The sequence below is a fragment of the Chrysoperla carnea genome, chromosome 5, assembly GCF_905475395.1.
Source record: "Chrysoperla carnea chromosome 5, inChrCarn1.1, whole genome shotgun sequence".
NCBI lineage: Eukaryota > Metazoa > Arthropoda > Insecta > Neuroptera > Chrysopidae > Chrysoperla > Chrysoperla carnea.
In genome coordinates this window covers 66,593,853-66,620,048 of record NC_058341.1, presented here as the reverse complement: position 1 = coordinate 66,620,048, position 26,196 = coordinate 66,593,853, and the positions used below count along the sequence as shown (strand labels likewise).

Below are 26,196 nucleotides of genomic sequence, written 5' to 3'. Positions count from 1 at the left end.
TTTGATTTTTCAAATACAGTTTGAAATTTTTTAAATTAATATTCAATCAAAGCTTATATAATTTTTAGAAGAAATATAATTATTTTAATAAGGCGGGAATAATAGAAATATACCGGGTATCCTAAAACAATTCAACTTGAATTTCGAAAGTTTTAATATTCATTGTGGTTTTAATCATAAACCAAAGCAAAAGTATTATTTCTATGAAATTTTATTTAACTTTTAATGTAAATTAAAAAATTTAAATGAAAGAAATATTTGAAAACACTTTTGTGTTTGTGAGCTTGTGTGTGAATGTAAGAGCGAGAGGGATAAGGCCAGGGACGTACTCAGCTTTTGATTTAAAAGCTTTGAAAATCAGTATTTTTTGCCTTTAAAGAGGGGGATAAATCCGTAATTTAGATGGAAGATTAAGTTTAAATGTAAATTTTTTTTTCATAAACTTTACTGTTAACCCGTGATTGCCCAAATTAGGCTATAACATTATATAGTATGTATTATATGGTATACATACTGTGGCTATCTAAGAGTGACTATCTTTCTTTACTCACATGACGTAAAAATAAACCATCCTAGAGTGCCACATTCAAAGGTAAACAGTAATGTTTACGAAAAAATGTGTTGGGACGAAAGTTGTTTATTTTTTTATAAGGAGCATTTTTTACATTTAAACTTCTGTTGTATCTCTAACGGTTTACAAGATCACCTAATTGATCTATGTTGCTCATTTATGACCTCACTTTTTGCGTCCTGAGCACGCTTTAAAATTTCATATATACATGGTATACAAATAATACAAATTTAATGAAATAATTTTATAGTTAATTAAAAATCTAAATAAACACAATTTTTTGACTATTGGAAAAGCTTCAGGCGCTCCGAATCATCCTGGATATTTTACTTGTCCGCTTCAAGCTTATATAATTTTAATTATAAGTTTTACCTTTTTCTTTTTTAATGCATCCTTGTACGGCATCTACAAGTTTCTACTGTATTTATAGAAAAAAAATATTGTTAATTTTCCTTATATTTTGTAAAACCTGTATTTTTTTGGTAAATCTGGAAAATATGGAAGGGGTATGTTTATTTTTCTAAACGTCAAATAAACATAAAATGGCTGATAAAATGTGGTTACAGTACTGTCAAAATTAACAATTATTTTTCAAACATAATTACAAATATATTTTTATGAACTTAATATTACAATTATGATAAAATTTATATAATTTTCTTCTCCTTAATTCATAAACAATTGAAAATCAGCCATCTTTCTCGGATTACCATAATTCATATTCCCACCAATAACAAAAAAACCTAATGAATAATTCATAAACAGCGAAATTTTAGGAAAATTTTATTATTAAATTTTTCAATCAAGTCATCAAAACAAAAAACATGGCCGATGCTGTTGCACGTCGAGAAGCTCGACGAAAAAGAATATTAGAAAATGCATCAAGTCGATTAGAAAAAATTACTGGTAGAAAAGAAGACATATCATTAGGTAAATTTTATTTGTGTACAAATAAATATAAAACTAAAAAATGTCTATTGTCATGATGACATCATAGAAAAATTGTATTAAACGCGCGTTATTCAAAATTTTGTTGTAGATTATAACATTCAGAGCAATATTGATACCTCAAAAGTTGTGGATAATGATCATGTGACGAATGGTTGTGTTCCAACTGTGTCTGTAGAAGAATTTTCATCAATTTTACGTGGACGAGCTCCTATAAACCACCAAAACCAAAGCCAAACACAATCAGAACCAACTCTACCTTCCAAGAATGATTTGTCAGGCGAACCAGATGTGCATAGTTCGTTCGTAAACAACACACAAAATAAAAAAATAAAAAGCTTTCTATATTCTAAAACAAATATTTTAACAAATAAGTTATTAATCGTATTCCTAGCGATTGCTGTAAGGTGTTTACATTCATGTCAAATGACAGAAATGTTTTCGAATATGATTTTTCTTCCATTAATTTTATTAGAAATAATTATATGCATAATATCACCCGCACAAGAATCTTTAGGCATGCTTGGCGCGGCACTAATGTTAAGTGGCTTGTCACCAAATATTACCAATTCATTATCCCTTGGTATTTCAACGTTGAAAAAATTGTTTTTAGATTTTAGTATATTTTTATTTACATTTGTTTTAACACATATCGCGTTTTTGAGCGTAGATATATTAATTGGTGATACTAAATAAATATTTTTTAATGTATGTTTTTTATTTTTTTATTTATAAACAATACTAAAAACATATTTTTATAATTTTCTGTAAATTATAATTATCTCATTTATATTTTATGGACCAAGTGTGCCTCATACAAAAAAATGGTAATATAGGGAAGCCGTAATATAATACTTGGTGAAAATCGCACATCCATTCAAGTTTATTTAAATGTATTTTCAACTAGTCAATACGAATTTTATTCATTGGAGATTCGTTCGGAAGTCATTTTAGTTCTTAAAAACGAAAAACTCTCAATTTCAACAATAAACAATTGTTTGTCATTTTTGAACAAAGTACTCTTATTGTTTTTAAAACTGTTGTATTTTTGAAATTTGCCACAGTTGTTTATTATTGGTTGTAAAAACTTCGTACCAAAAAATCGACCTCTTAGAGGAGGCCTAACTCCATTTTTTGAGGGTTAAAAAAACAGTTTTTTACATATTACAAAAAAACTATGCATCAAATTAAAAAAAAATTCTAGCTGAAGTACTTGTGCCCAAATTTGACTTTCTAGATTAAAAATTGACCGACGCAAATATGCCAAATTTAAAATGGTGCAATTTTTTGATAATTTAATCAAATAAAAAAAGAACCCTTGTAAGCCGTTAGAGTTAGAATAAAAGTTTAAATGTAAAAAATGTTTCTTATAAAAAAATAAACAACTTATGTTTTCATCACTTTTTATCCGTGAGGGCGCAAATTAGGATAAAACTTTGGTGTTCATTTTTTCCAAAACTATAAAAGATGGAGAGTTGAAAATTTGCTTTTCAAACATTCTTAAAAAATTCTAGAAAATACTTTTGAAAGTAAATTAAATTTTTTTTTTTGTTTATCAAGAATGTTTGAAAAGACCACTAGTTGAAGTTACCTCCAAATTTTCAATTCCCTATCTTAAGTAAAAATCAACACAATTTTTTTTATGGTTTTAGAGAAAATGGACACCAAAGTTTTTTCTTAAGTTGCGCCCTCAAGGGTAAACAGTAATGTTTATGAAAGAATTATTCAAATAAAAGTTGTTAATTTTTTTTATAACGAATAACTTTTATTCTAGCTTTAACGGTTTACAAGATGGGTATTTTTTCATTTGATTGAATTATCAAAAATTTACCCTTTTAAAATTGGCATATCTAACTAACTTCGACCCAGAAAATTTGTATTTAGGAAAATTAAAATACCTAAAAAACTTCGAATAGACATTGGAAAGATTCTAGAAACCAGTCAAAAACCTGTTGATGCGATTTATGTTAGGGTTAGAATCCTTACCTATTTTTGTGGCTAAATACTGACCCAATATAAAAAAATTATTATGTAATTTTCGATTAGAGTTGGCTTTAGGTGGTCACGAAGTTGCGGCAGGTTAGCATAAATACACCATTTTGTATGTTGACTCTTGATCTATTAAGAATAAACAATTTTTGTGCGAACTGTACTTAACAAATACTGGAGTTTTGGTTTTTGGAAATTGAAACTATTTAATTTATACATTGCTTATTGTAATATAGCGCCTTTTAAAATTGTAATCTATCTCTAAATTATTCAAAATCAAAACCCAATTAATAAACATTTTGAACCAAAATTTCCGCTCGAAGCTAATTTTTGATAGATTCTTTTGGCATATATTTATTATTTTGGGTACGGTGAACTATTGTACCTTGGAAATTTCAGTTTTTACATAATGAATGCTATAATAAATTAACAATTGTTGATTTTCATTTGATGTAATGTTTTGGGGAGTTTGGATACATTGAAAAGAATCTAGTTGATCGAATTTGGTGGGAAATTGGTTGGATTATTGCAATATACATTTTTGCACAATGTATGAGATCAAATTAAGGGGTTATATACATTTAGAATTTTCAAAGAATCGATTTTTTTGCATTTCCGTAATGTACGTATATTCTCTGAAAATTTCAAGCCTAAAAATATTCATGAAGATAAACGCATAAAAAAAAAATAACTGAATGTAAACGTCTTTTGAAACTTTCAACACGCTTTTCTCGAAACAACATTTTCAAAGTCGGTGAGCGAGATTTCTCCGAAACGGATCGACCGATCGGTTTCGAATTTTTATAACAATTCCGTAAATTCATTCCATATTTTAGATCACTTTGAAGTTTTTGAAGAATTTTGAGCCGCCATTTTGATAAAAATTAAAATTTGGACTATTTCTTCGATTAATATCTGTATAGTCATCTACCAACTAAAGAAGTTTTTTGGATTTTTTCATTTTGGATAATCCAAACCAGAGTTATCATGCTCACCGGCGGACATTTTTTTTTTTTTGGAGAACCTCCAGAAGATCCCCTACAGGAGCGGTAACTTTTTAATGAAATGTCCGATCCATTGTGGAAATAAATCTATTCTGGAACTCCTAATACTTAGTTTGAAATTCAGAAAAGAATATGTAAAATGTAACTATCTCTGAAAAAGTCAGAAAAATTCTGAAAATATTAAATAAATTATTATTCAATCATTTAATGACAGAAAATAGTAATAGATTGAGACTCTTTCGGAAGAAATATTCTGAATTACTACGACTTTGTTTCTATTTTTCTGAAATATTTTTAAGTAACTCAGAATATTTCTTCCGAAAGAATCTCAATCTGTTACCATTTTCTGTCATTAAATGATTGATGATTGATTAATAGTTTATTTAAGGTTTTCAGGACATTTTCCGAGATAGTTTTATTTCACATATTCTTTTTTTTAATTTCAAACTAGGTATTCTGAGTTCTAGAACAAATTTATTTCCACAAGGGATATGTATACGTTTTTTATATTTATATAAAGTAAATAGTGTTCCCAAAAAAAACTCAAAAAAAATGTTTTTTTTTGCGCTCGCAACTGGATATAACCCCTTAAAGAAACATTAGTGTAACTACAATAAAAAACGAGCGCGTGTTCCTAGGACCACTCGTTCGTTCGTAATATAACACTTCGCAGTGAACTTGGTAAGCGGTGGCGTGACCAAAATATTGTGTAGCGTGCCATTGATTCGCCATCCCTGGCTCACTGTGAAGAAAGAACCTTGCTGGCTAAAATTGCGGCTTGTTGCGTCATCCGCCATCTTGAATTTGAGGAAGAATTTTTGTTTATTGAATAACTCGTTTATTCTCAATTTCGTCATTCTTAAAATACGTCCTCACGCTAGGGAGCGATGAGTATCCCTTAGAGAGATGAAATGTGGCATAAGTGGAGGCCCCCTCCAACCAAACATGAAATAAGAATGTTTGCATATTTGTATTTTTAAATTATTTATAGAAGGGAGCTAGACTTTGTGACGTTATATTTGTTAGGACGTTGCAAAAATGTGACGCAGCGTAAGAGAATGAATGATCTAATAAGTAGAAATTTTGCGTGTCGTATTTTATGAAAGACCCCTAGTAACTTTAATCCTCATGCAAATATTTTACCAAGTACTTGCAAATCTTATAATTTTGAATTAATATAATTATTAATAACTAAAAATTGGGCCAAATTTAGAAATTTTAATTCAGCGGCTCAAAGTACATAAAAATACCCAAAGATACCTCGCAAACCATATGAAACAGTCACCAAATTGGTGACGAGCAATTTCTCTCTCGATTCGAAATACGTATTTATAATTTAAAAAATTGATCTAGACAAATACCTAGAATTCTCATAAATTATCTTTGATAATTTTACATTCATATCCTCTATTGTCGTCAGAGCTTTCGGAATATTATCTAAATCAGTATTTTAATAATAAAAAAAGTTTGAAATTAGTGACTATTCTCAGTAGTTTAGCTTATTCCTCTCTACCAAATTTAACTTAGGAAATAAAGTTAGTTTTTTTTTGATTTTATAGTACAAATCCTCAATTTGGAAGCCAACTTTTTTGAGGTACATACTTCGTGACATGACAGGGGTGGGTTTGTAATGTGGGTTCGTAAAAAAATTTGCACCGTAACGATCTTTTTTTTTTGCGGGTTTTTGGAAAAAAAGACCTTTTTTGGGAAAACTATTGGTTTTAGCTGATAACATTAAATAGGAAAGTTGAAGATAATTACGTATTTTGAGCTAAGACTCGACCTTGAATCTTTATCTGTTCTCTTATTATAAGCAATTGAAATTGTGAAATTGACAAATTTTTTTCTCGGAAACGGCTAGAAAAGGTTCTTTTATGTATTAAGAATAGAAACGGGCCTATGCATGTTTGTTTTTTAAAATTGATGGACTACCGCCGACAATTGACGAGTTTAGCGACCAAAGTGAACCTCCTGAGATCGAAATATGACTAAATATCTACAAAATATCAAATTTATTAATTATTTATAAAAATAATGTTAATATTTAAAAAAAAAAATTATTATTAATGTAATTTTAATTAAATTTATAATTAATTTTTGAAAAATATCCAAAATGTTAATTCTGCAATTACTGCCAGGTAGGTTAATCGTAAATAGTACTACCTTTTATACTATTATTATCCCCCTCACCCACGCCGTTTTCGAAAAAAATTTGAAAATTTCAATTGCTTATAACTAGAGAACGAATAAAGATACAGAGTCGAAGCTCAAAATACGTATTTGAATTATTTTTAACTCTCCCATTTAATGTTATCAGCGAAAATAAATAGTTTTACCAAAAAAGGCCTTTTTTTCAAAATACCCGCCAAAAAATATCGTTCCGGGGCCAATTTTTGTGCAACTTTTCGGGTTTTCGTTTTTGATAACTTTACGAACTCATCCCCCATGATCACGAAGTGTGTACCTCAAAAAAGTTGGCCTCCAAATTTAGTTTCTGAACTATTTAGTAGGTATATTTGTATAGTACGTATTGCAATCGAAGAGAATCTAGAGACTCTTCATTTGGATTTGTTCAGAAGTAAATCATTCCGTGTCATAAATGTTATTTTTGTATTTATAATTAAAAAATAAAATGTACTGTGGCCTTATTAATTAAATTATTTTTTGTTGCATTTAAAAATTAACTTGATTTTTTTTTTGTGTAAATAAATTTTTAATGTAAGCTTTGAATGGAGTTTTTATAAAGTTATCCATAATTTATTTAACTTCTAACTCTACCTAGTATGTGAATCGGGAAAATAAATTGATGCTTGCAAAAATGACAATAGACCTTTTTCATGAAAAACAGAAATGCTTTTTGATAATTTTTTATGAAAATATAGGTCGAGTAGAGCCTGTAACTCAAAAATCACCCATTTTTAACAATAAAAACACTATGAAAAAAATTGTTAAAAAGTCACAATATTTGAAATATTTTAAAACGATTTTTTTTTGGCTCCACCGCACACGTGATCTGTGATGTCAATCCGACAAGCAATGACAATAAAACAGTGTCAACAGTTGTATTAATATATCACTATTATCAACTTTAAATGACGTCAAACCAACCTTCGTGTAACATCGTGTGTTTCCGGATCGTTTTCGCCAATTTGAATTTTATTGATTTTCATTGTCTGTTTTCTCGGTCATGTGGCTTCAAAAAAATCTGGGAAAGAATTATCCCATTTATCAAGACATTTACTTTCATTTAAAAAAAAAAAAGAAAAAAAATGTGAAAAAGGTCTATTCTGGGCAGAATTTTTTTATTTTAACGAGATGGCGCGGTATTTCTGATAGTAAGATAAGCATTTTTATCTAACATTGCTAACGAAGATGGCAAGGGATTGACGAAAATAACCAAATGAACAACAACAAATTCAACATCCATCCTTGATGATGGTGTAGATGAAGACGTAGACGAAAGCGATGACAAGAAGAAATGCGAGTTATTTTTTTATAAGCAACATTTTTTACATTTAAGGTAGTACCTACACGAAAGTGATATTCCAAGAATTTCTCAAAACTCAGAATATAAAATATTTAATTCATAATACACTTGCTGTTAAAATTAGAAGATGATTTACCATGCCATACATGAGATATTAGCAATTAAAAGTGACGCAATTTGTACGTGTACATGGGAGAAGTGTATAAAAATACACAAATTTACAAATATTATATTTATTTACCAATGAATGACGTCCACCATCTCTATGAAAAACTAATATAATGTAGAATACCATATTTAGAAAATATATAAATAAAAATAAAAATTATTTACCATATAGTTTCGATAAAAAACTTAAATAAATAACTCGTTTTAGCGATGATTTTTGTGGAAAAGATATGAAGACTAATGTTAAGGTAGTACCTACACGAAAGTGATATTCCAAGAATTTCTCAAAACTCAGAATATAAAATATTTAATTCATAATACACTTGCTGTTAAAATTAGAAGATGATTTACCATGCCATACATGAGATATTAGCAATTAAAAGTGACGCAATTTGTACGTGTACATGGGAGAAGTGTATAAAAATACACAAATTTACAAATATTATATTTATTTACCAATGAATGACGTCCACCATCTCTATGAAAAACTAATATAATGTAGAATACTATATTTAGAAAATATATAAATAAAAATAAAAATTATTTACCATATAGTTTCGATAAAAAACTTAAATAAATAACTCGTTTTAGCGATGATTTTTGTGGAAAAGATATGAAGACTAATGTTAAAGGCATATGTCATAGTGTGTGTGTTTATATGTATACTAGAATCAGTAGTGAGGAACTACAGTCTTTTGAAAATAATATATGGTATATGTATAATAGTCATAGCAAAGTCAATGCACTGAATGATAGTATTAGTCCAAAACTTTTTGACTGGACGGTCGCGGAGGAACTACCTTAAAGGCATATGTCATAGTGTGTGTGTTTATATGTATACTAGAATCAGTAGTGAGGAACTACAGTCTTTTGAAAATAATATATGGTATATGTATAATAGTCATAGCAAAGTCAATGCACTGAATGATAGTATTAGTCCAAAACTTTTTGACTGGACGGTCGCGGAGGAACTACCTTAAACTTTGCTTCAATCTTTAATGGTTTACAAGATGAAATTCTTTCGGAATCTCCTCGAAAGACAATCTTCAAAAAAATTTCCGATAAATATAATAAAAGTGGTTTGTTTTTCTATAAAAACATAAATATCGTATGCATGATTAAATGTAAACAACAATAAGTAAAAACCATTTTTGTTCAAATTGAATGAAGAAACGCGCAAAAAGCTAGATTTATGCTATAAATTTCTTTCTAAAGTATTCATCTAATGATTGTCCGTTATGAATCCGTATAAGATATTTGCTTTTGATACTAACATTTTTTGTTTGAAGCATTTTCCTCGATTAAACTATGTCAAGTTAAAAAAGACATTCCGTATATGAAAATATCAGAGCTTGTTAAGTTTAGTCCCAAGTTTGTAACACTTAGAAATTTTTATGCTACAAACAAAATTTGTGTATATAAATAGGTGTTCATAAAATTGAATCAAATTAGTCTATTTCTGTTTGACAATTCGTGATCTGTCTGTCGTCCGCCACGATAACTGAAAAAAAAAAGATATCAAGCTGAAATTTTTACGTACTCAGGACGTAAAAAGTGAGTTTTTAAATGAACCACATAGGTCAAGGTACGGTATTTCCGTCTTGTAAACCGTTAGAGATAGAACAAAAGTTAAAAATGTAAAAATGATCTTAATGAAAAATAAACAATTTTTGTTTGAAACATTTTTTTTATAAATATCAGTTTGTCCGTGAGGGTGCAATTTGGGACAAAACGTTGGTGATGAGTACGAGTGACATAGCCATACTAATTGTTGTACACAAATTAACGTATGTTTTTTACACACCAATTAATAGTGTTCTACCAAAGTGTTAGGTTTTTAAATTTTCAAAAATCAACAACCACTGACATTTAACACTTACTATACAGGATATCTTAACAATTAACTCTGTTTTTTTTTACTTTTCTTTTTTTTTCAATTTTTTTTAAATAACGCCTTGAAACTAGCCCCCAAAATTAGAACTGGATTGTTTATAATCCGTGCTTGCGTCGCCTAAGTCCAAAATTTAACCTTTTCTGTAGAATAAATTCGGAGAAAACAAACTGTGACAGTCGGGTAGACAGACACAAGAGTGATTCCCATAGGAATACAGTTATTCATGTTAAATCTAAGGAATAAACGTTTAATGTGCCATAAATGAGCTCTAATTAGATCAATTAACGGATGATTTTACACTTCGTAAAAAATATAGAGGATATTCTGAAAAGAACAATAGAACATATAATTATTAAATAAATTTTATTGAATTTGATCAAAATCAATAATTATTTTCGTAGAAATGTACATATTTTTTTACTATAAAATCAAATTTAAAACTATAAAAAAAAAATTTGTTTCACTTAATAATTACTTACAAAATCATGTTTAATTAGTTTAACAAACTGACTAATTGTAAATATTAAATATTATTATAGCCTTATAAAAGAAAAATGGAAAATAAAAATAAAATATGTTTGTTACTTAAAATCGTTTTAAAAACTCCTCAGAACAAATTCGTGCACGAGCATTTACAGCTAATTTCATTTCACTAATTTCTTTATCAATTTCCTCCATAAAATGTATCACAAAATCGACAAGTTTATGTTTATACATCTGTTCGGTATGGAAATTTGTAATCAGAAAACTAATATCATAATCAGCGATTGGTTTTCTTCTCAACACAATAAAATTTTCAGCTCGCATCATCATAAATCTCATAAATTTGTGACATAAAATTTTTTCTATTTCATCCGCTTTTTTAATTGCAATACTTATACGAATTGAGTTCACAGAACTTTCTATTAAAACTTTTTCCTTCTCGTTCCGTGAGATTACAACCGGTGTGAGTAGCAATTCTTTACTGGTTCTAACCTCCACTTCTGGTTTATTGTGCCGTTCTACTACTTGCGATGAAAAATTATCCAAACACATTGCGGCAGTTAATGTATGCCTTACGGCAGTTAAATAAGGTCGTAAAGTTGCAGACATTTTATTTTAACTATATTTGTGTATTTATTTAAATCTTAATACTAATTTTTAATTTTGCCACACCTAACATTGACAGTAGTTAATATTACTCATATAAATAAATAAATGATCGGAATAATTCCTAATTATTTTTGGGCTCTTTATATGTAAGTAAGATCGTTCGCCATTTTGATGCAAATGTCAAATAAGCAAAGTATTCTCAAATACTATTTTTAAGTGAACATAACCACAGAATAATTATGATAATGTCAAACGACAATATGATAGATTACAGTTCTTGAAAATTTCAGTAGTATATGCAATGAGTGATTTATTTGTATTACATTAGAAGTATGGCTAATCTGTGGATCAGAAGAATTATTGTACATTCTTTTAATGTAGGTTATGAATTTTACTGTTAAAATATGTAAAAACCCTAGTAACAGTCCCCCTAGTAACTATTTACATAAAAAGATAACCGAAAATTTGTTTTTGTCATTAATCCGATAATCCAACTAAGGAAGACTCTATCTACCGATTTAAAATGTAACCCTTTTACAGGTCACTTCAAAGACATAAAATATTGTATGGACCCATAAATACTTTTGTTTTATTATTGAAAAAAATAGTATTTATTGTTATAGTCGGATAAAGGAATACATAAAATAGCCATTCATAGGGAATCCTCAATGACAGCTCTGATTTTGATGATTTTTATTTTCAAAATTTGATTCTTTTTATATAATATTTAAAATCAGAAACATTTCAAATGGGGGAAATAATCTGGAGGGGGAATAGACAATGTCGCGATTGATATATCGACACGCCCAGTCTGAATCGCTATAATGATAAAAGTTTGAAATTTCGAGAAGATATTGATTTTATACTGTAGATGTCACATAAGAAAAGATTTTTCGAAATTGATTCCCAAAGAGGGTGAAATAGGGTATATGCGAAATTTCGCAATCCGTATAAGTGCTGTTTTACGGTCACAGGCTCTCCGCTTATATTTAAACATAATAAGTGATATACTATATGGTTGGTACTAGCAAAATTTTTTTGAAGAAATATTTTTCAATTTTTTGTTTAAATGTTTGCATTTTCTACCTTTTTATTTCACTTTTCATTAAAAATTAGTGTCTTCACGTGTAAACTATTATGTTGAAAAAAAATGTTTCAAACATAAGTTGTTTCTTTTCTTACAAGGAACATTTTTACATTTAAATTTTTGTTCTATCTCTTACGGTTTACAAGATAGGCCTACATACCTACCTAAGATCCAATTGACTATTGTTGCTCATTTACAAGCTCTTTTTCACTGAGCACGCTATAAAAATTTCAGGTCGATAATTTTTTTCCTTCTTCAGTTATTGTGCTGATAGACAGATTGGTGTGCTCAAATTAATTTTCTTGTGTAGGACTTATTCAAAGAAAAGCTAAAAAAGAGGGTTTCCTAGTTTAAGACCCTACTAACGCGCAACCTCGGAAGTGTTGGGGTTGCGATAATTAACGCTATATTTACATAGAAAAAGATTTTTTGACAATATCTCGGAAACCACCAAAAAAAATCAAAAAAAATTTCAAACAAAAATTATTTTTCCTAAGAAAAATGTCAAACGACAAATAAAACTTTCCTAAGAAAGAAAAGAATCAAAAATTGTGATATCTTTATCCATTTTCTCGAAAATCGGGAAAAACGACCAAATATATATATTTATATGCTAATTAATTAACAATATCTTTAAACTAATTGATTAAACATTTTCAAACAAAAGGCGTCGGCAATTTTGTTTCCTAAAAAAATGTAGAGTGAACAGTTTCGATATCTTTAGCTGTTTTCAAAACGATCAATTATATATACCTATATATTTTTAAATTATACCCAATCATTATCCTCGAATTATGCGTAAGTCCTGAATTTGGATACTCGGGGGTTTTTGAGCTCCCTGATTGCGAATATGACAATGGATCTGGAGATCTGTTGAAATGTAAAAAATTTCGCGAATGTTATATAAGGTATTTATTAAATATAAGGTATTTTTTAAGGTTTTCCCTGGTGGAAAAAATATTTGAAGAAAGAATAAGAAATTCTGAAAAAGTCTTAGGAACTTTGAATTTCTCAACGTTTTCGGAATAGTCTAATTCAGAGTTATTCAGAGTTCTTAATACTTTTTTTAAGTTTCTAAGACTTTTTCAGAGTTTCCTAAGACTTATTAAGACTTATTCTTTTTTCAAATATTTTTTCCACCAGGGTTATCTTAAAATAAATTTTTTATTCAATAAACTTGATGATATTTAAAATTATTATCAGAACATATACCTTCCTATATTATTATTATTATCAGAACATATACCTCACGGCATTCGATGATGTAGATAACTAGATGAAGGTGCCTAAATTTTACACCAAATTTTACATATTCGCAATCAGGGACCTAAAAAAGCTCCCTGTAACGAAATTCGAGGATTGAATATGATTGGATAAAGATATCGAAATTTTTCACTCTACATTTTTTTAGGGAAAATTTTCGCAACCCTAGCACTTCTGAGATTGCGCGTTAGAAGGGTTTTAAACTAGATGCCAAAACCTTCATTTTTTTAGTTTTTTTTTTGCCTATGAATAAATTCATAAGATCGCTTATTTTCAGTTACTTTGAACGGCCTTATAGTACTAACTGGACTTGAGGTTGATACTGCATCAGAATCCGGAACTGTATAATTATTTTGTTGACTTCAGGTAGACGCTGTGCATCAGTCATTATTAGTACTAGAATTACTTGGTAGCCTTAATTTCGATGCAACTGATGTATTTTCAGCAGTACTCGATAAATATTAGCATTTTTTGGTTTTCTGGAATAATATTTTTTTGGCAAAGCAGTAAAATTTTTGTACTAAATGGTTTATTCGCTGTTTTAAAACGCTTTTGCACTTTTTTAATGTTTTTCGTTAAATAATTTTATCATGAGATTGTTTACAAAATATATATTTCAATTTTTACTACTGGAAATGACTGAATATCACTCATAAATAACACGATGTAAACAACAAAAATAAGTGCTTTCGTAGTACAATCAAATGGGTTTTAAATTTAAAATAATTTATCCCGTTCGGTTTATCAACGGGATTATTATGATAAAAATAGTAGTTTTTAAGAAAACATACTTTGTAAAAAATCTGAGTGTATAGGAGCTTCTAGTATATTATTCGCAAAATAATATAAGGTTTCACCACAATTTGCGAAAATGCGAAAATATGAGTTTCCGAAAAGCCGTGCGTGGTCGCTAACGAAACATCCTACGGCAATTAAAAAAAAAATATATATTATCTTCTTTAAAAGTTTTCCCAGAACCTATCTGCATAATTATGAATCTCAAAGAAAAATCGAGCAATATTTCATTTTTAATAAATTGAAACAAATTGAAATATCCAAATATTTGGAATATATTGTTCCAATATTTTTTTATTTTCCATAATATATCTGATATGGATTATAATCGTGGAAATTTGGATGGATTGATGGATGTTTGTTACTGTCTTTCATGAAAAAACTATCAAACGGATTTGGATGAAATTTGGAACACAGATAATTTATAAGCTGAATTAACACTTAGGCTACTTTTTAATTCGAAAAAGGGTTATAAGGGGTTGAAAGGGATGGGCCTAAAATCCTTAAAAAGTTGTGCATCGATTAAGTTCAAATTTGTACAAGGTATACAACCAGCTTCAAGGATTGTTTTTTATCTGTGTTCCAAATTTCATCCAAATCCGCTTGATAGTTTTTGCGTGAAAGACAACTATTGAAACAATATTTTCGAAATATTTGGATATAATATTATTCTTTCAATTTGTTTCAATTTATTAAAAATGAAATGTTTAATAGTTTCCACTCGATTTTTTTTGCGTTTTCACGGTTCCATCGTGCGTATAAAAGATTCATAATTATGAAGAGGTTCTTGGGAAACTTTTAAAGAAGATAATGTTTTTTTTTTTTTTTTTTTTTTAAATTGTCGTAGGATGTTTTGTTAGCGATCGCACACGGCTTTTCGGAAACTCATATTTTCGCAAATTGTGCTGAAACCTTATATTATTTTGCGACGAATTTATTTTACAAAAATATACTATTAAAAGCAAGAATTTGAGATCAGAATGGATTTCCTACGATTCATACAAACCGAGAAATTAATAGGCAAAAAACGCGATATTTTCCGTTATAAAACCGTGTTTTCTATTTTTTGTTTTTGTTTTTTTTATCAAAATCATTTTCTCGATTTTTATTTGCACAAAACCTGTTTCGTAAGTTTTCGATGTTTTTTAAACAACTTCCCACACTCCGATTTTTTCCAAAGTATGTTTTCTTTAAAAACTACTATTTTTATCATAATTATCCCGTTGAAAAACCGTAGGAGAATTATTTTAAAATCTTAGCTATGTTTCCTACATATTTACTGCACTATCGCAGAACCAAGTTATACTGTATTGGTCTCGTGCATGAGTTTTATATCAGGCGATTTCCATGGTTACGATAAACTACTTTATATAATTACTAGCTGAGAACCATAGATAATAAATATTTATCTGAGAACTACCCGCTTTGCTGGGCAACATCCCCACTTGCACCCCTCCCTCCACATTTCCCTGCGTTGGATAACAGTTTTGTAATGTACACGTCATGCTCTTTTATTTGATACCCCACTTAGGTATATTTGTAAATATTCGATATTTCCTTCCCACTTTCTCGCTACACCTTTCTACCCTCCGAGGGCTAAAAAAATTTCTAAATGTAATTTTAAACATTCTGATCAAGTTTTGAACTATTAAAAGCCATAATTGAAAAATATGAATTTTTTATTCATGAACACCCCCGCAACCCCCCTTGTGGGTGGAATTTCGTAAAATCCGTTCTTAGCTGACCTCTACTTGGCAAAAGGAATATTCCTGCCAAATTTCAAGTCTCTAGGTCTTATAGTTCCAGAGATATCGTGATGAGTGACTATCTATCTATATCTATAGAAAGTCTCCTATATATATAAGATATGGATACTACTAGGCTCTCTGCCAACATTATAGGTGGCGCGCAAAGGGTACTTCTGTCTAAATAATTTTTGTGTTTAGGGGATGTTTGGTCACTCCAATTTGTCTGATTGATGAAATATAGCTTTTTAATAGTTACTTTAACAACATTAATTAAGGACGTTCATGCGTGTACCTGTTTTGCTATGTGCGTTCATAGGGAAACAGTATGTAAATTTTAAAGAATTTTAAATTAATAGAAAATTTTTTTGAAATTCTATTAAAAGTTTAAATAATTATTAACTGGTAAAAGTTTCAAGTATGGTTGTCGATATAATTTTTGAAAAATATCGATTTATATTTTTCATTTAGTCCCATGTTAAAACTTACTTTTAGTCATTTTTTAAACTTTAAAAAAATTTAAATTAATTCGATAACAGGTTATTTTTCCTGTTTTAAATCATAGAAAATCGTTTAAATTATCGCATTATCATATTGTTTTTTATTTCTCTACTAATATTGTTGACGCATGAACGTCCTTAAATCAAATTTTATTTATTTAAAAAGCAGACATATAAAAATAAGTACAGTTTTTTATATGTATCTCCTCAGTTTTTTTATACAACAAAAAACGTATAGTTTCCTTTTTTTTAATAAAAAGTATAAAGTAAACACAAAATATTGGGAAAAAATAAAGAAAATAGGTTTTGCATTCTCTATTTTCTAATTCATATCGGATTCCATATTTTCAACTTTGACAACTGTATCATCATTCATCATACCGACCATTGGGATTTGAACCATTGGTGTGACACATACAGTTCCATCACTGTTTGTGTGAATCTGTTGAATGTTGGCAACCATTGTTTGGTATATTGATGCGGATACAGGTTCTGTTATGACACCGCCGTTCACTAAAATCGGATAACCATGTGTACCATGACTTTTTTCACTGGTCAATATTAATTGACCATCTTGGTTCAGTGTCGCCTCAGTCACTGTATTTAAATCGACAATTTCAGTTCCGTCCCCTACTTTATTTAGCGTATGGACAGTGGTTTCATCTCCATGTGGTATCGTTGCTAAACCTTGAACTTGGGCTGTTGTACCATCTGGTAAAGTAATTATAGGATTATTTGAATCAACCTGTAGGATACTTATTGATCCGTCTGGATTTGTAATTGTTTGTAAAACAACTGAATAAGTATTTCCACCCATATTTGCATTAGCTGTTGCTGCCGAATTCGCGCGTTCATCTTCCTCACTAAATGCCGGTAACAGATCCTCGCGTCCATGATATTTATAGCAATTTATTACTATTTGCCGTAGCGCATTTGAATAGGATATCTTTTGTTTTTCATCTTCAGTTCTTGCATCTATGCGAACACTGGCCCAAGGTAATTCCTTTGGCCACCAAGGAGGCCGTGTGGATTCTAGACCCCATCCTGGTTTACCCCGACCTGTCGAATATTTTACCATCAAAGGTATGAACGCACGTAATTGCGCTTGTGTCATTTTCTCGACGGGCGTTGGAAAACCATCAAAAATTAACGGCGGTAACTCAAACAAAAACGGATCTTCGGCGACAGGGGGCGGAGCTTGTTGTGCTAATAAATTTTCTAGTTCTTCCATTATCATTGGCCGTAAATTTTTGACAACATCCTCGAGTGGTTTTGCACCAAAAACTTTGTAACTTGTGTTTGGTTTTCCTGGTGTTGCAACTAATACTACAGCTTGTTGTCCAACTCTTGTTGTGAACTCATCAATTATTTCTCGTAATTTGCGCAGAAGTCGATTTTGATGACGTTTTCGTATCGCCGGGTTTATTTCAAATTTATTTGGACGTTTTCGTTTTTTGGCTGACGCAATGGCAGCTGCCGCTGCGATTCCAACTGGCCCTGCAGCTGCTAATTGTGCGGTGACTTCATCACCCATGGCCGCAGCCATTAAATCACTACCATCATCGTTAACACCAGCTGGGGATGAAGGACACTCATTGTCATCTTCTTCAGAAGCTCCCGATAACACACTAACACCGACACCTATACTATCCGCAGATCCATTTGTACCCGATCCGGCACTCCCACCGCCTCCTGGTGAACCTTGATTGCCCACAACCATTGCACCAACTGATGTTTTCAAAATGGTAGCCATCTTATGAAATATTGATGAATTAAACAACTATTTTACTTGCACACACTGTAAAGAAAAAACAAAAAATTTTCGTTTAAACACATTTCACAGAAAACATTGGATGTATTTTGAATTAAGTTAAAAGTATAAAGTAAATATGTATTAATAAAATAAAAAATTCTATGTGTATATTATATGGTCAATAGCGTGCAGCGCAGCATTAGAAGAGAGTCCCTACGCTAGCAATCGCTATTGTGTGTTTATACTTTATGCCATGAAGACTATAAGAGAAGGTGACTTAACTCTTGGTTTTTTGTGGGCCCATATATACGCCCGGTTCTTGTAAGTTCGCTTATCTGAATATATAATCACAGTATATATGAAGTTGCGCAGAACCAATACGCATGGTCGTGAGATACAATCAGCGCCGCCAAATTCAGACAAGCAAATTTACAAGTGTCGGGCGTATATGAGCCCATTGAATGCATTTCCCGAGATCCAGAGTTAAGTCGCCTGCTTTATAGTGGTAATGCTTTCTACTGACCATCTGCTGTGTTTTTATTGTTTTTGTCATACAGTTTTAAATAATTAAAACTGTAATTTTTATATTTTTGTAATAAATAATAAAATAATGATATATGTTTTTTACAAAAAATGTATCTGCAATACCAATCTATTCACATTTTATGATTCGTTTAATTATTATATACTGATTTGATTTATACGGTAAATTCAAAGAGCCTTGATCACAATAAACACTGTTTTGGACCCTCTTGCGGGACAAAATTGTGAATTATTTCATTTTAAAATTGTCATTTTTAAACACAGTAACTAATGGAAGAACTCAAAATAATGTTTATTGTACAAAAATTAATCGGTGATTGTCAATCTTGAAGCTCAATCACTGATTGAGCTTCAAGAAAGCTCTCATCATGAAGAAAATTTATAACAGATTCTGTTAATGCAAAAAAAAGGTATTACCTTAGGGCGCTTTCCAAAAAGATAACATGAAAAAAAAACTATGGATTTTGACGTATAGGAAGCTATTATAAGCTATTAAGTTCCTCTGCTGGTAACAGCTGATTGAAGCTTCATGCAGAATCGAAAATCGCGGGAATGTTAAATTCTTCTCGAGAAACTTATTAAAGTGATCGACATTTTTTTTTTTCATGAATGAATTAAGTTTTACAAAGAAATTGTCATGTATAATCTTTTGAAATCATGTATAATCTTTTGATATCAATCCCTATATCCCTATCCTGATACTGATTTAAATGTGAACTTTTTTGAGGATGAACGAATGTATCAAACTAAGTATAACTGCTGACCCATAGGTATATTTTTTAAACATACAGGGCATGTCACATTTGAGAGTTGCAATAATTTTGATATTTTTTTCTTTAAATTCTGAACTATTTTCTTAAAAACTGGCTATGCTTGCCTCTATGCATAATAATATAACGGTTTGTTTAAATAAGGTACTATAAAGGGGAGTACACTCGACCGCCATTTTAGTGCAAACATATGGAGAGATGCCATAGCAATTACATGTATTTTGGTGCTAATATAAAATCATTTGTATTATATGTTTCGGCTTTTTTAACATTCAAAATCAAAACCTCACTAAGGTGCAGTTTAGACCTTTTAGTATCGATTTTTGTTTCGAGAAGACTCGATTTTTAACTTGAAACTGTTTGTATATGGAAAAATGGTCTAGCTCGTTTGAGGTAATGTATGACGTATAACAAAATATAAATGTACGTAATAATATCTAGTTGATATAACAATAGTTATTGCTATCTGTTTTTTATTTACGAAATCAAGTGATTTATTTTTTTCACTACCGATAAAAATCAAATTTATTAAACAAAATTAATTCGAACAGCTTATTAAGTTTATAAGTGTCTAAATTCCCTTAAAATGCTTTTATTCACGATTTGTTAGTTAATTTATTATTATTAATATTTTCTTTTTAAAAAAGATTCTAGCTATTGAACTGGATTTTGTTAGGATTACCTACCTATACTGTTTAGATTATTGAAAATATACTTCACTTACTAGATTCGCTTCAAGAGGTCCAAAAATTAATACTAGAATGTTTAAACTCCACACCGGTGAAGTTTTGGATGTTAAAAAATCCGATATATATAATAAAAATGATTTTATATCAGCACCAAAATACGTGTGATTGCTATGACTGCTCTCCATATGTTTGCATTAAAATGGCGGTCGAGTAAACCTTCCTTTTTAGTTCTCTAGTTTAAAGCATTCTAAACAATCCGAACCAATAGGGTATTATCGTTAGTCAAAAATAAATAATGAAATTTGAAAAAACTTAAATTTTATGTAAAAATATTTTAATATTCTGATTTCGAGTCATAAAAGCACATTTTTCTTTTAAAATATTAAAATTAAAAATCCTAATTGTTAAACTGTATATCGCGTGACCTAAAACGCGGGTAAGCCCTGCTGTGATGTCATAGCGGTATGATTCATAGACCATCAGTTAGTTCAGTGTAGACAGATGGGTATAATATCTGTCAAACTTATTTGTGCTATTTCGTATAGTGATACCCATATTACGTCATCAAATTGGATGCCCGCGCTTTTGGCAGTTTAAAACAAGTTTAAAATTTAATTTAATTTTTTGGCAAGAAAGCGTTTTTGGTGGCTTTTTATTAGCAAAATCAACATTTTGAAGTACTTTTTCAAAAATAGTGGAATGGATTTGAATGAAAATGTACAGCAAAATAGCTCATACATCAGAATAGCACATGAGCTATAATTTATAAAAATATATTTAAAAAAAAATTAATTTGACATTTTACTGCTTCATCTATGATCATCAGTTTGAACCATAAATTAAAGATTTCTGTAAAAATTTAAAACAGTAAATATAAAAAAAATGCATGGCCATCTTTTCTGATATACTTAATTCTCATCTTTTTTGATATACACAATGAAATATGATTATTTTACACTTAAAAAAATCGAAAACTGTGCATATATTTAGCTGTGTAAAACAATTCCTTCGAGTGTTATGGAAGGGGGATAAGTGAGATCAAAAGAGGTGGAGGCTATAAAGCGAAGCTATTTACTTTTGAAGCGGGAAGTGAAGCGGGCGGGTATCAAGCTAGTATATTATAAATATGATAGTAAGGATGTTTGTTTGTAACGTTTTCTCGCAAAAACTAGTGAATAGATTTGAATTAAACATAACCAAAATATAGATTGATACCCGCCCGCTTCACTGGGCTTAAAACTAAAAACTACCGCTTTATACCCTCCACCTTCTCTTGATATACACAGTTTTCAATTTTGCTAAATGTAAAATAGTCATAATTCATTGAGTATATCAGAAAAGTTGGCCATGATTTGTTTGACATTTACCATCTTTTAAATTTTACAGAAAGCTTTAATTTATGGTTCAAAATGATGATCATAGATGTGCTCCATCTATAATCATCATTTTAAACCATAAAATAGAGATTACCGTAAAAATTTCAAAAATAGTAAATGTCAAATTAAATTAAATAAATATATCTTTATAAATTATAGTTCATGTGTTATTCTGATATATCAGCTATATAACTGTACAGTTTCATTAAAAACTATTCGCTAGTTTTAGCGTGAAAGCGTAACAAACAAACATGCTTACTTTCATATTTATAATATATAGGAATAGGGATAGGGGTAAACAAAAAAAATTTTTTAATTATTTTTATTTTTTTGACACTTTATAAGAGTTTGAAGGAGAACAATTTATGAACACCTGTATTAAAAAGGGTATCAGATATACTTCTTACATTTAAAAAAAAATTGGAAAATGATTATTTGATATGCATACTTCTAGTAGCTTGATACCCGCCCACTCCACTGGGCTTAAAAGTTAAAACCACCGCTTTATAGCCTCCACCTCTCTTGATCTCACTTACCCTCCTTCCATACAACTCGAAGGGATTGTTTTACACATCTAAAATATATGCCGTTTTCAAATAGTCATAATCCATTGAGTATACCAGAAAAGATGGCCATGAATTGATTGATATTTACTATTTTAAATTTGTACAGAAATTTTTTTTTTATGATTCAAAATGATGACCATAGATAGAGCACTCAAATGTCAGATTAAATTATTTTTAAAATTTTTTTAAAAATATATATGTATATAAATTATAGCTGATGTGTTATTCTGATGTATGGAACTACATTATTGTTCAGTTTCATTCAAGTCCATTCAAACAAACATAACAAACAAATAAACAAACATCCTAACTTTCACATTTAAAATATAATATCTGGATGACCGAGCTTTGCTCGGTATTCTTAAAAAGACACAAATTTTATCACTAATAGAAGACCGTTTTAAATGTCTCCACACAAATACCAATTTGAATGTCCCGGTAATGTATTTTATTTTATTAACTACGATATACACCAATAGATGTCAGGAAGAGTTATAATTTGCATTGTATTTCATTAACTACGATATACACCAATAGATGTCAGGAAGAGTTATAATTTGCATTCCTGCTTTCAGTTTTTCATGAAAAAACGTATAAAACGCTTTTTTTTAAAAAATGAAACCTTGTTAGATCGACTTATCGCCCCAACAAACCCCTACATACTCATTTTCATGAAAATCGTTGGAGCCATTTCCAAGATCGTTGATATATATATATATATATATACAAGAATTGCTCGTTTAAATATATAAGATAGGGATCGTTGTCAAACAATCGAAGAAGTATACGTTTGATTATTGCATATTCATTTAAAAGATAGTAGTTTAAAAGAAATAATCATTTTCACATAATACAAAAAAAAAACAAGTGAAAAGAAACAATTGACTGAGTTAATTGTTGAAATACTATGCATAGTCAGTGTTGATTTCTTTATCACATAACACATACAAAAATGTATAGACAGTGTTGATGCGCAATTGTTTGTTTTTTTTTGACGTCACGTAAAAAACAAAAGATATTCACTTTTAAATACACACACACACTGATATTCCTATATTAATACATACTATAAAATTTGCACCTAATTAACGCCTTCGTGGGTAAACAGTGATGTTTACAAAAAAATGTTTCAAACAAAAGTTGTTTATTTTTTTATAAGGAACATTTTTTACATTTAAACTTTTGTTCTATCTCTAACGGTTTACAAGATGGGTCCTACGGACCCAAGACCCAATTGACCCATGATGCTCATTTACGAACTTGACCTCACTTTTTACGTCCTGAGTACGCTGTAAAAATTTCAGCTCGATATCTTTTTTCGTTTTTGAGTTATCGTGTCCACAGACGGACGGACGGACGGACAACCGGAAATGGACTAATTAGGTGATTTTATGAACAGCTATGACAAAATTTTTTTCCTAGCATCATTATTTTTAAGCGTTACAAACTTGGGACTAAACTTAATATACTATGTATATTTCATATATGCATAGTATAACAAGTGAAAACAGACAATTTATTAAGTTAATTGTTGAAATACGATGCATAGACAGTATTGAGTACTCTATCACATTACACATACATACAATTTACCCCTAATTTGCGTCCTTACGGGTAAACAGTCATGTTTACGAAAAAAAATTTCAAACAAAAGTTGGTTATTTTTTAAAGGAATATTTTTTACATTTAAACTTTTGTTCTATCTCTAACGATTTACAAGATGGGTCCAATGGACCCAAGATTCAATTGACCTATGTTGCTCATTTACGCACTCGACCTCAAATTTTACGTCCTGAGTATGCTATAAAAATTTTATGTGTGTTTATTTTTTTCAGAAGATTTTGTAATGAGTGAGATATGTAATGTATGTTTATAAGTAAATGACAGAGTCAGTATATCTGTAGTGTTTGCTGTTCCAAAGTGAAATAACTAAGTGGATATGTGTTTAATTAATAGAAGATTGCTTAACGCATGTATTCTGTCATACTAGTGATATTTATATGTCTGTATATACATTATTGGCTACATGATGGTATCATAAAGTATTTTTCCTCAAAGATAAAAATATACTTTTCAGAAGAAAGGGTAATAATTTTAAGGGCGGACAAAGTTTAATTTTTTTTTTGTGAAGAACGACCAAACTCAGAAAAAGTTTTACTCTTACTTTATTTATCTAACTAAATTTTCATTAATTATCTGATTAATTCTGAAAGTCTTCTAAGAGTACTCAGAATATTTCTTCCGAAAAAGTCTCAATCTATTAGCATTTTCTGTTATTAAATGATAATTTATTTGATATTTTCAGACTTTTTAGAGGTAGTTTTACTTCACATATTCTTTTTCTGATTGTCAAACTAAGTATTCTGAGTTCCAGAACATATTTATTTCCACAAGGGCTATACCAGAATTTTGTTCGTAACATCAATATTTTTGATTGTTACAAACTTGGGACTAAACTTAGTATACCTTGATACATTTCATATATACATGGTATAAAAATATCTTAAGAGATTAATTATTTTATGCAAAGATTAATTTTTATTTTTCTCAATAAAAATGATATGGTTTTTAAATTTTTGTTTGTCATTGCGTTCTGTAAAATAGTATGCGCAATTGCATTTAAACCATAATGTAAAGGCATTTACTCCAATCATCTTAGGGTTGCACCTCGGAATCGGAAAAAACGGAATAAGCTGAATTTTTGTCCAAACCTTTATTTTGATAGTACAATTATGTTGTTTCAAAAGTCACATATGGTCACATATGTATTCATGATTAAAGGTCTCGAAAATCAGTTTTTTGTGAATATTTCGTTTATTTTGCCTTCAATCGTATTAACATTTATTATAAAAGTTGTAGAAGTTAAAATTTTCTACAAATTTTGTTCTAAACTTTTTTTTGTACGTTGAACCGTTTTTGAAATAAAGGGCGCAGAAGGTGTTGCACTCAGCTTAACGCACTTCAGTATTTAGTCATTTTTTATAAATTTAAGGTATTAAATACTTATTTAAGCAAATATTTAATGAATAATTATGGAAAAAACCGCATAATAGACTGGGATTCACTATTGACCCTATCTATTGTACTTTTTCACCTTAATTATCGATTAAATACTTCTTAAATAATTTTTTAATACCATATATTTATAAATATTGACCCTGCACTAAGGTACGTATACTTCAGCGCTCTTTGAAAATACTCTACTATAATCTAAGTCAGCGCTCTATATCTTCTGCACACTCTATTTCGAAAACGGTCCAACGTATAAAAAAAGCTTTCAGACAAAGATTATCTCAGCGATACGTATAGCGATAAATAATAATAGTATTTAATCGTTAATTAAGTGAAAAAAATCGCATTAGAGACAGGGTTAATCGTGAATCAAAGTCTATTATGCGTTTTTTCCTTAATAATTCATTAAATATTACTTAAATAATTATTTAATTCCTTATATTTATATAATGACCCTGCACTAGGGTACGTATCGCTGAGATAATGTTTGCCTGAAAGTTTTTTTTATACGTTGGAACGTTTTTGAAATAGACATTAGAGCAGGGTTAATATTTATAAATGTACGGTATTAAAAAATTATTTAAGTAGTATTTAATCGATAATTAAGTGAAAAAAACTGTATAATAAACAAGGTCAATCGTGAATCCCAGTCTATTATGCGGTAGTGACCCAGCACTGAAGTACTTTAGGCTGAGCGCAACACCTTTTGCGCCCTCTATTTCAAACGGTTTAACATACAGAAAAAAGTATGAGGCAAAATTTGTAGAAAATTTTTTTCTCTACAATTTTTATGATAAATGTTAATACGATGGAAGGCAAAAGAACCACATTTTGTGTATATCTCACAAAAAACTGATTTTTCCGACATTTGACCTTGAATATCTAAGGACGCGCACGTATGATCATATGTGACTTTTGAGACAACATTTGCACTATCAAAATAA

The 26,196-nt window shown here is 29.6% G+C and overlaps 3 protein-coding genes across 3 annotated transcripts; 1 reads left to right on the top strand and 2 right to left on the bottom strand.

The window, feature by feature from the left end:
• Positions 1-1,293: 1,293 nt before the first annotated feature.
• Positions 1,294-2,230, top strand: LOC123300765. Its single transcript, XM_044883412.1, has 2 exons — positions 1,294-1,501; positions 1,611-2,230. The coding sequence occupies exons 1-2, from the start codon at positions 1,396-1,398 to the stop codon at positions 2,213-2,215; spliced, it is 711 nt and encodes a 236-aa protein (XP_044739347.1). The 5' UTR covers positions 1,294-1,395; the 3' UTR covers positions 2,216-2,230.
• An 8,293-nt stretch (positions 2,231-10,523) lies between these two features.
• LOC123300705 (actin-related protein 2/3 complex subunit 4) lies at positions 10,524-11,231 on the bottom strand. The gene has a single exon (XM_044883326.1). The coding sequence runs from the start codon at positions 11,151-11,153 to the stop codon at positions 10,647-10,649; it is 507 nt and encodes a 168-aa protein (XP_044739261.1). The 5' UTR covers positions 11,154-11,231; the 3' UTR covers positions 10,524-10,646.
• Positions 11,232-16,865: 5,634 nt separating this feature from the next.
• On the bottom strand, positions 16,866-18,296 carry LOC123301343 (DNA-binding protein Ewg-like). The gene has a single exon (XM_044884081.1). It carries the CDS (start codon positions 18,294-18,296, stop codon positions 16,866-16,868), a length of 1,431 nt encoding a protein of 476 aa, XP_044740016.1.
• Positions 18,297-26,196: the final 7,900 nt, after the last annotated feature.